Raw genomic sequence first — 15462 nt, 5'->3', positions numbered from 1 at the left:
AGAAAGTCAATTTATAACTAATTTTTAAAATAAATTATATTAAATTCTATAAATTAAATTAAAGTTTTTAATAATATATTATTTATAGATTAATAAATAAATAAAAATTATTAATTAATATACAACCTAGTAACTTATTTTATTTATTAATTATTTCTAGAATAACTAGTTAAAATTATTATTATTTATTAATTTTACTACTGCAGCTCTGCTTTATAAATTTATTAAATTATTTTTATTTATAATTAAAAAAAAATATAAATTTTAAATATTATTTAATTAGATTTCTCTAGCAGGCTTATTATTTTATATTATTATTTAAAATTAAGTCTGTGAGTTTACTTGCTATATAAAATAAATCTAGATTTTTATATAAAATAGAATCTGGAAAATATAGAGCTAATAAATATAATAAATTAACTAATTTTATTATTTTGTTAATTTTAATATTAGTAATAAAATTTTTATTAATATTTATAAATAAAGATAAGACCAGTCCTTATAAAAATTATTAAAAAATTAATATAATTTTATATTTATTATTAATAAAATTAGTAATATCTATAAGATTTATCTTTTTAAAAATATATATATATATTTTATTTTCCACCCTGAGAAGCTCTGCTTGTATAATATATTTAATTTATTATTAAAATAAATTTAAAATATTACTGTATCTATCAAAGTTAATAATTAAATAAAATAAAAGATTAAGAATATTCTAGTTAATTATCTGTAATATAATTATCTTTAATATAAAATTAAATAATTAATATTTAATATAACTAACCATACCTGGTATCTAGTAAGAAATTTTAAAAATATTTTTTTTTATTTTTAAAATTATTATATAAAATATTTTATTTATTCTGGATCCTCCAAGTGTCTTTTATAATAATTAGTAACTGTAAAGACTGATAAATTTATACTAAATTATAAAAAAAATAATTTATCTCTAGCTGAAAGCAGCCAGACTTAAATAAAAAAATAATATAATAATAAATAATATCTTAGAATTATATAATTTCTGTTTTATTTATTTTATTTATCTGCCTTGTATAGCTTACTTATTTTTATATAATTATATATTTTTTTAAGCTTCTTCCTTTCTTTCCTCATACTAGAAATTCTTGTTAAATAATACTAAATTTAACTATTTAATCAGCTTCCACAATTAGAAATTATATAGAAGCTGATTAAATAATTAAATTTAATATTATTTAATAAGAATTTCTAGTATAAAAAAAGAAAAGAAGAAGCTCAGGAAGAATATATAATTATATAAAGATAAGTAAGTTATATAAGACAGGCAAATAAAGCAAATAAAACAGAAGTCATGTGACCCTGAGATGTCACTCGCCGTCACAGGCTTTGCTAATAATAATGTTGTTTGAATAGCTTCATTCTTACTTGCGTTGGGTGTGTAGTAATAATGTTGTTTGAATAGCTTTATTCTTGCTTGCGTTGGGTGTGTAGTAGGTGGGTGGCCGGCGCGGCCGGGAGTTACGTTATTTGTCTATCTTAGTAATCCTGACACCCCGCCCCACGTAACATGTCCGACCACTACAACAGGCACTTTAGCATCGACAATTCAATATGGGCTCTAACTTGATGCTCAGCAAACCTCCGGCCAGCAGCTATATGCTCACAATAATGATACATTTCTAAAAACTCAAGACTACTAATACAAGTAGCGACTTACCTTACTACCACTTCTACGGAGTACACGCTCGGCAACAGAAAAGTTACCAAGTAGTTTCACGTCAGTAGAAAGCTGCTCTTGTTATCGAGGATATATCTATGTTCAACTTGATGCAGCATGCATCTCCATGGGGATAGTAAGTAGGGAATAAAATGATTTGGCATTGGCTTTCTTCTTATCCATTGCTACAGGATTTTGTTAACTAGTAGCCCTAATTTGGAACCTTCACCTCAGAAGAGTCTCATATTGGCAATGTATGTTATTGCAGGAGGCTCTAAGTTCTCTACTCATCACGGTTTGGTTAATAGCAATATGCGCCCACACACGCCAAGAAAGCTTCAAGTAATGAATGCTATTTGCGTATTCCCCAGCCAGTCTGACGCGGTCAAAGTCGAATTGGCCAGCATGGAAACCATAAATGGGCTAAGGAAGAGCTATAGCGTTGTGTCTGGACTTGGGATCAGCAATCCTGGAGTACGGCTCACCGTGATTGTTGGGGTTTGCGGTAATGTTCCATTCCTAAATGAGGACGTTGAAATCGTCTTGGGAGATGCCATTAACGGAGATAGTGTAGTGGAGTAAGTCTTTGGTAAAGAGTACCATGATGAGGACGCGGGAGACACGCTGAGGAGACCGAATCGGGACTGTATGAGCGCAGTTAATTCATATTTGGACCTCTAAGATGGACAGGCCACCGTAAAAGTACCCAGGATTAAACAGGAATATTCTTATTTAGGTTCCTTTGTTGATCAGGAGTAACTAGCCGATATCGTCAAGCGGCCATAATTATGGTTACGTGCCAGCTGGTAAGCATTCCAATGGGAAGATGCGCGGAAAATATAATTTATCGCCAACGCAATCAAAGAATGTCCTACATCTTCGTTGATATTGGAATATTTGCGTACGCCGAGACCGTAGCAGTATCATTTGGTGTGTATGCTTTTTTCGGTCGCGAACAACTAGAAACTCATCTTGTCTAAGCCCCGCCTCATCAGGGAATCAGGGAATGACATTCGCATTGCGCATATACTAGGAGACAGATATTCTGGCGACCCGTATGGAATTACAAGCCCAGCTGTGCCGAAGAGACAAAATGACTCCCACCTGCACACCGGTAGCCTGTGGCCTGTGGAATCCAACGATATCCCATAGGACAGACACCCATTTCCCGCAGTTTCCTCTGTGCTTCTTCCTCCTTCTTCTTTCGCTCCTCGATCTCAAACATTTGCCGAACAAGACTCCTAATAAGTTCTTCATATTGACGTCGCTCGTCATCGTCTGGCATCTCTGAGTTGTTGTCCAGTTTCTTTCGCAAAACCTTTTCCTCATTAATGATCTCCGCATCATGCATGATTTGCGCGTCGTGTTGTTTTCGATCAGCTTGCAGTTGGTCCCAAACCTCGTTAGATACCCCTGGATCGCGAGGCCCATTCAAGTCAGCCTCTGTTGAAGTTGCGGCATCTGAGTCAGTGTCTGGTGGTGTCGACGGGTTATCTTGTTGTTTTGCCCATGAAGCAGCTATGAAGGAGGGTGCCGCGTGGTGCGGTCCAGCCATCGCTGGCATGGCAGCGAGGGAAGTCGGCAGATTCGGGACGGTCGCCGTCGCCCGCAGCTGGCGCTCCTGAACTGTGGACTGGAGAACTGCACTGACCATTTCTTCAGTGATCACCATCTGTGTCTGGCCTTCATCTAAAGGGCACGAAAAGACTCTCCTAATAATGGTGTCCGAGATGGTTTTCACATCCCGACCGTTCCCCCAGCCAGGAAGAGTGGATAGGTGTTCAAAGGACGCCAAGATCCGCGCGTGAAATTGACCATCAGGCTGCCGAACAACAGCGTGATCTACTTGGTGGACCTGTCCCAGACTGTCCCTCAGGAGTACCCAACATTGAGAGGGAGACAAGTTCTTGAACGTGACTGTCTCCGAGAAACGACTGGTGAGGCCGGGGTTCGATGCCATAAGGCGATTGATGTCCTCGTCATACCCGGCCAGGATAACAATCAGCCTTTTGAAGAATTTCTCCTTTGTCAAACAATCCACCAGCTGGTCCATGGCCTCTTTCCCAAATGTGCCGTCCGCGAGCCGGTACGCCTCGTCGATGAAGAGAACCCGACCTAGTCCCTTTTCGAGAAGCCTCTCGGTTTTTGGGCCGGTCTGGCCCACATATTGTGCGACAAGATCTGATGATGAGCACTCTACTACTTCGGGCGCCCCGAGAATACCCATGTCATAAAAGACCTGTCCCATACGGCGTGCGGTTGAAGTCTTGCCAGACCCTAAATAGCTGTCAGTCAAAGCAGACCTCTGCCAGAAGATGATCGAATATGTGCATACCTGGGGGCCCGCGAAAGAGGAAGTTGAAAGGAATCTTTTCCCGAGAATCCAATCCGAGTCTTTTCATATTCCTAGCCACATTCTGGTAGCCCTCCAGCTGCGCAACAAGCTGCTCACAACCCACTACGCCGTGAAACAGCTTCCGACAGTTAGCGACCGCATTCTGTTCTCGGTCAAAATCAGGATCGAAGTCCAGTGGCTCTAGAATGTCAATATTCCTAGTCTTTCGCGCGGACAGTCGCTGCTGGTGGCGTAGTTTAGCCTTGTCAAGAAGGATATCCACCTCGCCAGCATTGCCAAAATTCGGTCTGTTTCGGGCACGACTAAGACATTGGCGAACGACTGATTTTGCCTCTGCAGTCGCGCTAAAATGAAGTCCCTTAAGCTTGAGATTCAGTATGTCTTGGAGATCATCATCGGTGAAATCCTCGAAGTCAAATGCGGCGCTCATAGGGAAACGTCGCGAGAGGCCTTCATTGACTGTCTGGAACATCCTTTCCATCGCATCCCTGTATCCCAGAAGCAGGACACAGCGATCGTCACCGGGGACGCTTTGTACTTCTGCAACCAAGGTGTCAATGACCGCCGTCTTGAATATATCCGGATTAGTACCCCCATCTGAAGATGAGGACGTGCCCCCTAGCATGTACGCTTCGTCGATGACTAGAACCTTACCAAGGGTGGAGGCCAAGATGCCCTTCGTAGCGGCCTCCGAGCCCCCAATGGCGTTGCCAATGAAGTCAGATGGGTTTTTGACGACGACTAACGGAGCGACCAGTGTCAACAAACGGGATCTAATAGCTATAGATAGACAGGCAGCGGGTGGAAAATTACCTTCTCCGTTTGAAAGATATCCCATCTCAGCTAGGAGCTTCCCGTACAGTTTTGCGACTGTAGTCTTACCGGTGCCTGGATTCCCGACGAAGACCTTATTAAGCGAGAACTCCACCATGGGCTTCTCCTCCAGCTCGCGTTGGTAGTTAAAGGAAACCGTGTCGAATAAGGCTTGGACCGATTGCTTCACCTGGCGGAGACCTGTTAATGCTTGCAGCTTGTCCCAAGTGGCGTTCTTCTTAAGCACTGTGCGCGGATCCGGACCGAGAAGGTCCTCCTTTGTCAGAAGCAGATCATCGGTGGGCTTCTTCAATCTCCGTTCTCGTTGTAGTCGTTTGGCCTGACGCTCTGTGATACGCGCGAAGGCATTGTGCACGCTACGAGCGTTCCCAAACCCCTCACGACCGCGGCCGCGACCGACACGCCGTGCGACAATGCGCATGTACAGTCCATCCGGCCCATCCTCCACCCTCATTCGTCCCTTATATTTCTTGTTCATGTGATGATGGAGTATTGTACGCAGTTCCTCATCCGAGTAGTCCTGGAACTTCAGTTCAATAGGGAACCTGCTGGGAATACCGGGATTATGGGCAAAGAAGCTCTCCATATTCTTATTGTATCCAGCAAGGATGAACATGACCTTGCCTGTCAAATTCTCCACTTCTGCCAACAGGAAATCAAGAACCGAGCTACCCCCTGCATTGTTGCCGGAGGTTAACTGATAAGCCTCGTCTATAAACAAAGCTCCTCCACCGTTGGACTTTATTTCATTGAGATGTTTTTGGCACCCGGCAATGCCGGCGTTCGCGAGTTTCGAACCCGATGTCTCAATGAAGACGCTTCCCGGGATGACCCCAACAGAGCCAAGGAATTCGGCATACAGACGCGCCACGGTAGTTTTACCTAGAGGCCATAGTCAGTGGTTGGAAAGATTGGGCGAAGATGTTACACGAACCTGTTCCTGGGTTGCCAAGGAGAGCTGCCCCGAACCGCTCGTCAGACAGACTTGCCCCCTGCCGAACGACCACATCCACCTTGGCCTTGATGGCAAGAAGGCTGTCCTTGACTCTTTCGAGTCCAATCATGTCCATCAGTGTGTCCAAAGCTGCGTTCGACTGGCCTTCTTCTGTCTTCTGCCTTTCCCACTCATCTCGTGCAGCCGACTTGAGAGTGACCGTTTTGGGCTCACTGTTATCGCTACCAATGCTACCAGCTGATTCCTTCGTCGCAGCTGACCGGGAGGTAGTGAGGCGAGTTGCGACCGCAGTCAGGCTCTCAAGCTCCTTTTGCTTTTGAGCAAGAGTCTCCTGATGATCTCGGACCTTCTGCTCATTGGTCAGACGTTCCCGCTGCATTTCGATTTCGTACTGAATCTCCGCAAGTTGCTTTGCATGTTCAAGCTGGATCTTACGTCGCTTCTCCTCCAGCTTGGCATCTTCAAGTCTTCTCTGCTCTGCCTCAATCGCCTCCTTGTCACAGGTAGGGCAGACCTTGGGCTCTCCTCGGGAGCATTCCCAGTAGTAATTGTGGTTTTTAGGGCAGGCTTTATGCATAGTCATTATGCATTTCATTCTCTTGTGATCCAGAGCGCGGTGGCACCGTCGAATACATGAGTGAAGACCACATGGGAGTAAGGTTGAGCTACAATTCCCGTTTGAGTTAACCATGGAATCAATGTATTTGTATGGAACGCTGACATACCAAGGATCCGAACATCCTCCGTCAGGACATTCCTTCTCAAACGTTTCTGGAGACTGGACGACGATCATGCGATCCGGATGGGTTTCACATTTGAGGGGAACACCATCATATACCTGACCATGGGCCTGAAGCATCTCTAGCAGAGGCTTCCACGTGGACTGTCCTTTCCGGCTTGCTAGGAATGTACTCGCGTTCCCAATCATCACCAGGGCATTTCTTGCTCGGGAGAGTAGAACATTGACACGCTCCGGAGCAGCCATGAAACCAATATCCCCGGCCTCATTGCTACGCGTCAGGCTCGCAATGACGATGTTCCTCTCTTCGCCCTGGTAATTATCTGCCTGGGTTACCATCTATCGCGGAGTTTGGAAGGTTGGCGCGCTTACCTATGGTTGATATGCGAATCGGATCTCTAGTCACCTTCGTACTCCCCGGCAACCGAAGACCGGCCTGTATGAGGTCGTTCGCATCCAGGTTGTTCAGCACCGGGTCATTTGTTTTACTCAGCTCCGTCCGCAGCAAAGATAGCTGGCCCAAGTACGGTGTCAAAATTACAATGTCCTCCGTGCCGTACCCTTGCTGCCCGAGGTACTTGACAACCTTCAACGTCATCTCCACCTCGAATGGATTCTGCTTGCTAGCCTTCGAAGTTGGATCCCTTCTTTCGGCACATTCATGGAGTTCACGCTCCAGATGGCAATGGTTTACGAATACGACGTCAGTTTGGAACCCACGGAGTGGTGGTCGCTTGCACGTCCTCTCCGAATCCTGCAAGTCCGGATATGTCAGATGCCGGACAAGTCGGGATATCTCCGGGCGCATGCGGTGCTGTGTAGTGAGGGAGCTGTGTGGATAGCCCTTGGAGATAAGTCGTTCAAAGAGGGAGCGGTTGAGGTCCAGCCCATCACCTTTTTCGACGGACAAGTTGTAATTGTTGATCTTCGGGCGCAATTGCTTGTGGTCTCCGATTAACACCAGCTGCTGCGTGTCCATAGTCATGGCTGTCAGGATGTGACTTTCCAGGATCTCCCCGGCCTCCTCCACAATGACGACGTCGGGTTTAGCGACCTGCAAAGCTGGTGCATATCGAGCGGCTGCATTTGTTGTGCAGGCCACAATTCGCTTGTTTCCAAGAACGGCGCAATGTCGCTTGTGATAAAAGTATTCGTCCAGGTTCTTAGAAAGAACGTTACACCTCCTGACGAGCTCGACCAATTTAGTGGATTTCTCAAAAAGTATGTTTCTCTGCCAAGTCTCCATCAACTCCCGGCGCCTGGAAAATGCCATCGTCCAGATATAAGCGTGCTGAGGACTGATGAGGTCGCGGAGAGCACCCGGGTCCCGCCCATGTCGCCATGCATCCCAGAGATAGTAATTTCCAACACTTTTGCCTCGTCTTCCGATGCGTTGCATACCAGTCGGCTCTTCGGGAACGGTGAATGCGTCGAAGAACGTGCTGTCCTCGGAAAACTCCAAGTATTCGAGCATGTCATCTTTGGAAATGGAGTCACGGCTGTACTCTGCGGAGTAAGATTGCAACTCCTTCACTGCTTCTTCTAGTTCCTCCCTTTTCTGGCTCACAAAAGACCATGAATTAACGTCCAACGTGTCTCGAGACTGCTCAAACAGCCCCAGGTCCTTTGTACGCGGCGTAGATTTGGAACCAAGCCGTACCATGGACGTGGTTGGGATGCCAATATCCAGAAGGTCCTCAAGGAACTGATCCAGTGCATGGTTCGTGTAGCAAATGATCATGAGCGTCTTACTTGTTTCATCATGCAAAGTCTTGGCAATCAGGGCACCGAGAAATGACTTCCCCGTTCCTGTAATGGCATTTGTTAGCCTTCAACATAACAGTTCAGAGAGCGGGTGTAGATTCACCAGGTGGCCCTTGGATTGTGCTTATGCTTTGCTGCAAACCGTCCAAGAGAGATTGAAGCTGCGATTTGTCCAGGGATATGCTCTTCGTGGTATGGATAATTCGATGAAGTGACTGGCCCTCGCTGTTTCGTATCCGTTCAACAATAGTCTCAAGACTTTCATCCAACGTCAGCCGCTCCGGTGAGGGAGCTGGCGCAAGCAGTATGTTTGACAATGGGTATTCTATCACCGATTGCAATCGCAGGAGAATTGGCTCATATGCAAAAATGGGAGTGTTGACAACCAGGAATGCAAACTTGAGCCCCATCTTAGCGCATGCGAGAACGCGGTAGAGGGCGGCATCACCAGACACGCTCAACGCGACCGTCGGGACGTCATGTGTGAGATCTGACGACCGACGATCTAAAGAAGCAAACCCGACAATCTCCATCTTATCTAGCAAGCACCCAAAGGTCTGGGGCTTCAGGAAGTTGGGAGTTTCACTCAGTAACTGTTGACGTTCGGCCTGGGGCAGGTGGGATAATCCGGGGATGCCTTTTGTGCATTCGAATTGAACACTACAGGCCCTTCGACGGTTCTCCTCCTCACCACAGCTGACGCCAGTGAGCTGGAGTCCATAGATGGTCAAGGCCGATCGTCGCCCCTTTCTCTGACCACGAGCAAGCTGAAGATCACTTTTCAGTTCTGCCAGCATGTCTTCTCTCAACAGGCGAAACTGGTTATCGTAATGAGCGACCGATCGTTCATCCACTGAAACCTGGTAGATGTCATCCATACGCCGATAGAAGGGCCTCTTCGTAGAAGCGATCTCATCTGGGGTTGGCAGGATAGAGATATCACGAAAGCACTCAAAGTCATTGTCATGTCTGCCACCGGGCCGGAAGTCATCCTTCCCGTCTACGCAAGTTCTGAGGGTCTTCAGGATGCCATCAATGCGATAGCCGATGGTGCGAACCTCTAGGGAGGATGAAACGAGAAATGTCCGGGCCTGCGAAATTTGCTGGGCGGTAGCGATGATTTCACTGGGGCAGCCCTGGGTACTGATTATTTTAAGGAGCAACCATGCAAAGCCTCGATCAGCCTGGTCACTAAGCCTTTTCTGGCTATGGAACTGAACAAAGGCATTCCAGAATGTAGGCGGTTCGATGATACTGGAGACCATTTGACGGAGAAATTGTCCACTCCCAAAATCCTCGATTGATGGGTGCTGTATGTAGCTGAGGAATGGGGCCACGGAATTGTTGATAAACTCCGGCGATAAATCCAGACGGAAGCTGTTCTGAAGCGAATCGCTCAGAGCGGGGGAAGCAAGCACTCTTTCAATACAGCGTAAATGGTTATCTTGACCACAAAGAGCTTCTAGTAGCAGTTTGGCATCACCTGGTTTTGTCACCTGTCTCTTGCCCTTCTCAAGGAGCACCAAGTGCTTGGAGAGCCTATCGGAGCGTGTCGCCATTGGGAAAGGGGAAGCCAATATGACGGATCGCAGAGAAGGGAAAGTGTGATCATTGAGGGTAGATGAGTCGAGAGCAGAGCAGAGATAGCTAAACCCCGCCAGAACCCCGCCTGCAAGGGAGAAAGGGAGATAAAACTAATGTTAGGTGAATGATGAGGCTGACATGTGAATGGTTGTATAATTGATCGGGGTGCGATTGCAGGCCATGCTTTGGTACCCGGTGAGAGTAATCCTTGATCTCGACTATGCCCAACCCCACCTGGTATCATTGGTAAAAGATTAATTCAAATAATCTGGAGATTCTATTAACCACAGTGAATATTATCATGTGGAGGGCTCTATCAGGTCTTTATCCATCCAAGCCTCGTGGTGCTCGGTGAGGCTGGTCGGGTGCTAGACAGCCTGGGAACAGACAAGGCTCAGCTGCCGAATCCCCAGCGCCCCCATACGGTCCTTTACTGTTGGAGATTGATAATACCGAACTTGAAAGATCCGAGGAATGCCCCCAAATTACATTCTGTGAGTATGTCAGTTCATACACATGGCTAGGCCGAGCCACGCCATCGATTCTGGTACCCGGTATGTTTCCCACCTGCCATCGGCAGCCACTGGAGCAATAATAGTGACAGAAATCACTCTGCAAGGCGAACCGCCTATTTGGAGCCCCGCAACTGAAGGCCGCCAGCTAAAACCGGATCGGGGGGAGTACTTTCGCGACCCTAATGCGGCCAGGTATCCTTCTTATCCGTGGCAGGCTTCATTTGAGGCAATCAGAAGGCAGAGTCCGGACTACGATATCGCCAATATCGATATAGTAACCTGATCCAGTACTTTCGGAAACCTCGTCCGGTTCGCTCGAGGCGTGGACAAAGACTTCAGGTTCATAATGGAAACGGCTGGAGATAGCGTATGCTTCATCCGAAGGGAGAATTCGCCCACAGATCTGATCCCAGATGTCCGTGGTTACGGTCATACATTCCTTGATGAATATACAATGTGGGGACCGGGACTTGCTGGTTCCGAATCACACCAGCGAATAATCAAGTATACCTTTGGAGGCCTAGACCTTCTCCTTCGATTTGAATCAGATGGTTATGTTCCAAAGCAGTCCCCGGAGATGCCATCCAGTAACCTACAGGCAAGCAGGGACATCTCGACTGGGGATGTAGACTCCGATATTGATGGCTTGATAGCAAGGCTTCAAGAAGACCACAGTCCTGATCCTGTTGAACACCCCGGAAAACTTACGATTCAGGAAGCTGGGCGACGGGTCGACCAGCGCGATATCATTGATATTAAGACTCGGTCAATGGTTGACTTCAAGACAAAGGCCATCAAAAAAGAAATTGATATGACCGACCTAACCCCTCGTCTGTGGGTATCCCAGATCCCGACCCTTATCGTGGCCTATCACAACCGCGGCCTGTTTGAGGAGATCCGAGTACAGGACATGCGAGACATAATCATTCGGTGGGAACGAGAAAATGAAGAAATGCTGAGACGGGTGGCTTGGCTGCTCCACGAGCTGGTACATTATGCAAAAAGTTCAATGACTAGTCTGGAAGTGTGTCGGTCTGGTGCAGGCCCTATCCAAATACGACGAGTCACGGGTGATAGTCCTATGGCTCTAGCGCCGGAAATGAAAGCGAAGTTGACAGGAAGAGTCAGTCCGGACGTATCCAACCACAGATGCATTTCATCGTGTGACGATAACTTTTCTGACCGACGGCTTGGCTTCGATAGTTCAGATCCGAAGTCTGAGTATGATGCGAGGGACTAGACAGCCTGGCCAGTGCACGGTGATTTTCGTTATCTTTGTCCCTTTTCCCCCTGCAACGTCCTGGTTCATGTCCGGTAAACATACAATTCAATGGTTTGTAATTGGAACTAGCACACAATGTGAAATACAGTAGAGAAGAAATCTTTTTCTAGGCATCGTGTAACAAGGACTGGCGACGTGAAGATACTCATGGCTATAGATAATGAAGCTTATAGAGGAGGCGGGTGGATATAACGTCTGACAATACTAATATCAATACTAGTAGAAGCTCTATTAGACATTCCTTCACAGCGCATGAATTACCTCTCCTAATATGTAATTCTAAAATAATGCTTATACCTCAAAGTAACTGTATTGTCCTGGCTATCCCCCGAGGAAAGAAGCGTAGAGCTATCGAAAATGAAGCTAGTATCACTTCAAGGTTGTAGTGTAGGACTATAATTACCTAATAGGTGTGACCCACACTGTCCTGCTAGAGCACTTGCACTATGGGGCAGTCACCAGACAAGTGGTCTGACAACTACATCGTAATACTGCCCGGTAGCCGGTTATGAATCAACACTTGAGAACAAACAGATCAAGCTGAGCGCTGGCAGAGAATGATTTTAGCTTATATCTGGAAAGTGAAGGCATTAGGGGATGCACGGACCGCAACTCCATGTGAGGCTAAGCAATTTTCCAATGTTTGAATGTCTATAATTTATTAAAGTTTGAATCGTGACATAGTAGATCACAATGGCTGGACTTTCGTGGACATTCATTGCCAACATGGCCTGTATCAGCCTGATAAGGGCATCTACTCAGTATAAGTAACTCCTACTATATTGATTGGCACTCTGGCCGCAAATATTTAGCTCTGTCAAAATACCCAAAACAGCCACATGAACATTAGGCAAATGATGGAATAAGCAGCCAAGGAAAGCAATTTGAATACAAAAAAAAAAAAAAAAAAAGATACATACTAACGGTGGTAAGCCTGATTTAAAGCAGCGCTGACTGAGTGTCGGTAGCAGTCAAGGAATATAGCAGTCAAACATAAAAAGGATGCGATTTTAGTTCACACTACATAAATCACCACGTTTGCTCGATGCGAACTTTAGCTTGTGAGGACGGCGGAGTTTTGTTCAAGACCCCTCTACTACATATAAATGCCCTGTTAGCTAAAGTCTACCGGCCGGTGCACCGAATCCCCATCCGATGGCGGAAGAGAATCATCGGCTGGAAGACGGGCATTTTGTTCAAAACTGCCTGTATCCAAGGATGGTCCCGGTTGAGTGTATATTTGGATCGAAAGTAATCATAAGTCTCCTCATCATCTTGCCAGTCGTAGCCAGGGTAGGGCGGAAGGAACAGCACGTCACGATCCGGAACGCTTACCGGGGCTCCGGCCTTGGCCTCTTCCGCCATCCGGTAGAATACATTCCATTCCAGACCCAGCGACGGTCAATGTATTCCTTCCACCGCGCGAGTCGGTCACGTAGTGGCTGGTGATAATCTTCCAGAAGCGCGAAAAACTCTGCGGCAGCCGCCTACTGGATCTCTCGGGTCCATGGCGTTTTCGGAGTGACAGGAACAGTAGTGTTGCAGGTGGTGATGCCAGTGGGGTTTTGTGTCTGCCAGAGCTGATGATAACGGTGCAGGGTGTCTGAGTCATAAGGATCGACGTAGCGCACAGGGTCCAGCTCGAATTCCCCGAACAACCCGGACCGCAGCGCCTCAACGTCGTCCTTGAAGTCAAAACTGACAGTCCGTATTAGAACCAACCAGTGGTCTCGCATTGCATACTTGTCCAGTGCGGCAACGCGAACGTTGCCGGCGAAGAAGGGTTCGTCGAATTCCTGCCGGAGGTGTCGGTCAGTGATGGAGATCGGGTTGTGTACTGCTTTCCGAGTCACCGCGCAAAAATATGGGATTGCGTTGTCCTCGTCGTTCCAGAGATTGTATGCGCCCAGGTCTCCTTCGTCCCAGTTGAAATGCAGAATATCGATTCCCGGTTGGAAGACAACGTGCTCGTATGCGGCAGGATAGTACGGTCGCGGGATCTCGGCGTCCGCCTCAGGGTTGTAATATTCTCGAAGAACCAGCAGGCGTGACTCCTGGCACACAGCTGCAAGGGCAGGAAGTCGGAGGTGATAGCGATGATGGACCCCACAAAATCCACGGCAGGGTTCATTGTCACAGATCGGACGATCAAATTCTACTATCTGAGGGCCCGGGAGGCATAATCGCCAGATTGCATCTCGTGTTTCCCAAGGCAGCTGTAGGAAGAAGACGAACGACTTCACCGAGCTAGTAGAGGTGAACGATGTTTCTGTGCCAAGAAATTTGTTCTCTCTACTCAACCTTTTGGGAAGGAGAGGAGGAGGGACGAGGAGTGGATGAGAGAAAAGTTGGAATTCAATGCAAGTGGAAATCAAGCATTGGAATCATTCAGATCCCAACCAGTCACATAACTACAATATAGTATGAAAATGCATTCTGAGTCTTAACTCAGATTCTAGTCTTGTACGGTTTTACCAGGTAGTTAACTGAGACTACTGAGTAATTAGTAACCTGGATAATTTATTTCTGAATTATACCAGGATCAAATTACAATTCTTAGTTGAAATAGTCGTGCATTTAATTCATGCATTAAGCACGCGGCTGATAATCAGATAAATATCTACTTTAAACTAGAAGACAGCAGATGGACTATTGGACTGCCTAAAACAGCCGCAATCAACACCATTTTTGGCTGTCAATATGCCAATCCTTCAACCATTTCCCTGTGTACTTATGCCCATGTACTATTAAGAATCAATTATTATTCTATTCAAATCTCATTAATTCATAGTGCAGTATACCTCCAGATCTACTCTTTGTCTGAAGTCGTGCTAATACTAACTTCCTATACACCGTGCTGTGGTCTTTAAAAATAGCAATGTAAGTGTATTATATACTATATATAATTATATTACTATTTTTAATAATTATATAAATATTTATTTATATTATCTCTATTGATTAGAGAGATCTAAGATTATATATATGTATATATTTATCAATTTATGATATCTATACCTAACCCTGTATTTTTTTTAACCGTTTTGCCTCAAACGGTTAAAGAAAGGGTCTAAAAAAGCCACTCTACTCTTGCAATAGCGGCATCGTCGATCTGGAGTACCTGTGAGTCAGTGGAAAAAGCATGTCTTTATTGCATAGTTGGAACTAATGTTGATATTTGATAGTCTCGATGAAAAGCTAAGTGGTACTTTTTAAATTTGATTGTTCGGTTTGAGTTGTAGGGGAAACTGGGTATCTTCAGAATGTGTATCATTCACCAAAAAAAAGAAAACTTCCAACGGATGAAACAGGATGAAATTAAAAAAAAGGCCGAAGAAAATTCATTCATGGGAGGTCTAGTTGTCTAGAAAGCACGGGAAAATGAGGAGAACTTAGTTGCGGATAGACCATATCTTCTTTAAAAACCGAAGAACTAGTTCCTTATATATCCAAAATTTGGCACCTCAGTAGCCAAGCTATGTGCTACAGTCTCTGGAATTTATTTAAATAGCCTTTCCGAATAAAAAGCTCTTGAAGTTGCTGTGCAGAATATCTAAGATATATAATGGTATTATTTACAGTACATGCTCTTACCGCACTGCAACATAATACTGGATCTTTCTGCTATCTAATCATAATAAGATAGTCAGACCCCACCACTGTAGCCCTTGACTGAATATTATACAAGCTATCATATTTAGCTGTAAGTGCGCGGGGCCGAAACCATCTTT

The 15462-nt window shown here is 45.5% G+C and overlaps 3 protein-coding genes across 3 annotated transcripts; 1 reads left to right on the top strand and 2 right to left on the bottom strand.

Annotated features, from left to right (window-relative positions):
* Nucleotides 1-2765: 2765 nt before the first annotated feature.
* BO79DRAFT_279231 (AAA family ATPase) lies at nucleotides 2766-9909 on the bottom strand (the record flags this gene model as incomplete). Its single annotated transcript, XM_025687962.1, has 9 exons — nucleotides 2766-3524; nucleotides 3688-3760; nucleotides 3793-3979; nucleotides 4038-4799; nucleotides 4872-5774; nucleotides 5827-6512; nucleotides 6573-6909; nucleotides 6959-8395; nucleotides 8454-9909. 9 exons carry the CDS (start codon nucleotides 9907-9909, stop codon nucleotides 2766-2768), a joined length of 6600 nt encoding a protein of 2199 aa, XP_025533932.1.
* A 326-nt stretch (nucleotides 9910-10235) lies between these two features.
* BO79DRAFT_233642 (geranylgeranyl pyrophosphate synthetase) lies at nucleotides 10236-11689 on the top strand (the record flags this gene model as incomplete). Its single annotated transcript, XM_025684294.1, has 4 exons — nucleotides 10236-10254; nucleotides 10291-10488; nucleotides 10539-10656; nucleotides 10738-11689. 4 exons carry the CDS (start codon nucleotides 10236-10238, stop codon nucleotides 11687-11689), a joined length of 1287 nt encoding a protein of 428 aa, XP_025533931.1.
* Nucleotides 11690-13176: 1487 nt separating this feature from the next.
* On the bottom strand, nucleotides 13177-14417 carry BO79DRAFT_279224 (2EXR domain-containing protein; the record flags this gene model as incomplete). The annotated part of the gene is made up of 2 exons (XM_025687961.1): nucleotides 13177-13978; nucleotides 14356-14417. The coding sequence occupies 2 exons, from the start codon at nucleotides 14415-14417 to the stop codon at nucleotides 13219-13221; spliced, it is 822 nt and encodes a 273-aa protein (XP_025533930.1). The 3' UTR covers nucleotides 13177-13218.
* Nucleotides 14418-15462: the final 1045 nt, after the last annotated feature.

This window comes from Aspergillus costaricaensis (assembly GCF_003184835.1).
Source record: "Aspergillus costaricaensis CBS 115574 unplaced genomic scaffold BO79scaffold_65, whole genome shotgun sequence".
Classification (NCBI taxonomy): Eukaryota; Fungi; Ascomycota; class Eurotiomycetes; order Eurotiales; family Aspergillaceae; genus Aspergillus; species Aspergillus costaricensis.
Note: the sequence above shows the minus strand (reverse complement) of the source record. Positions and strands in the feature narration are given on the sequence as shown.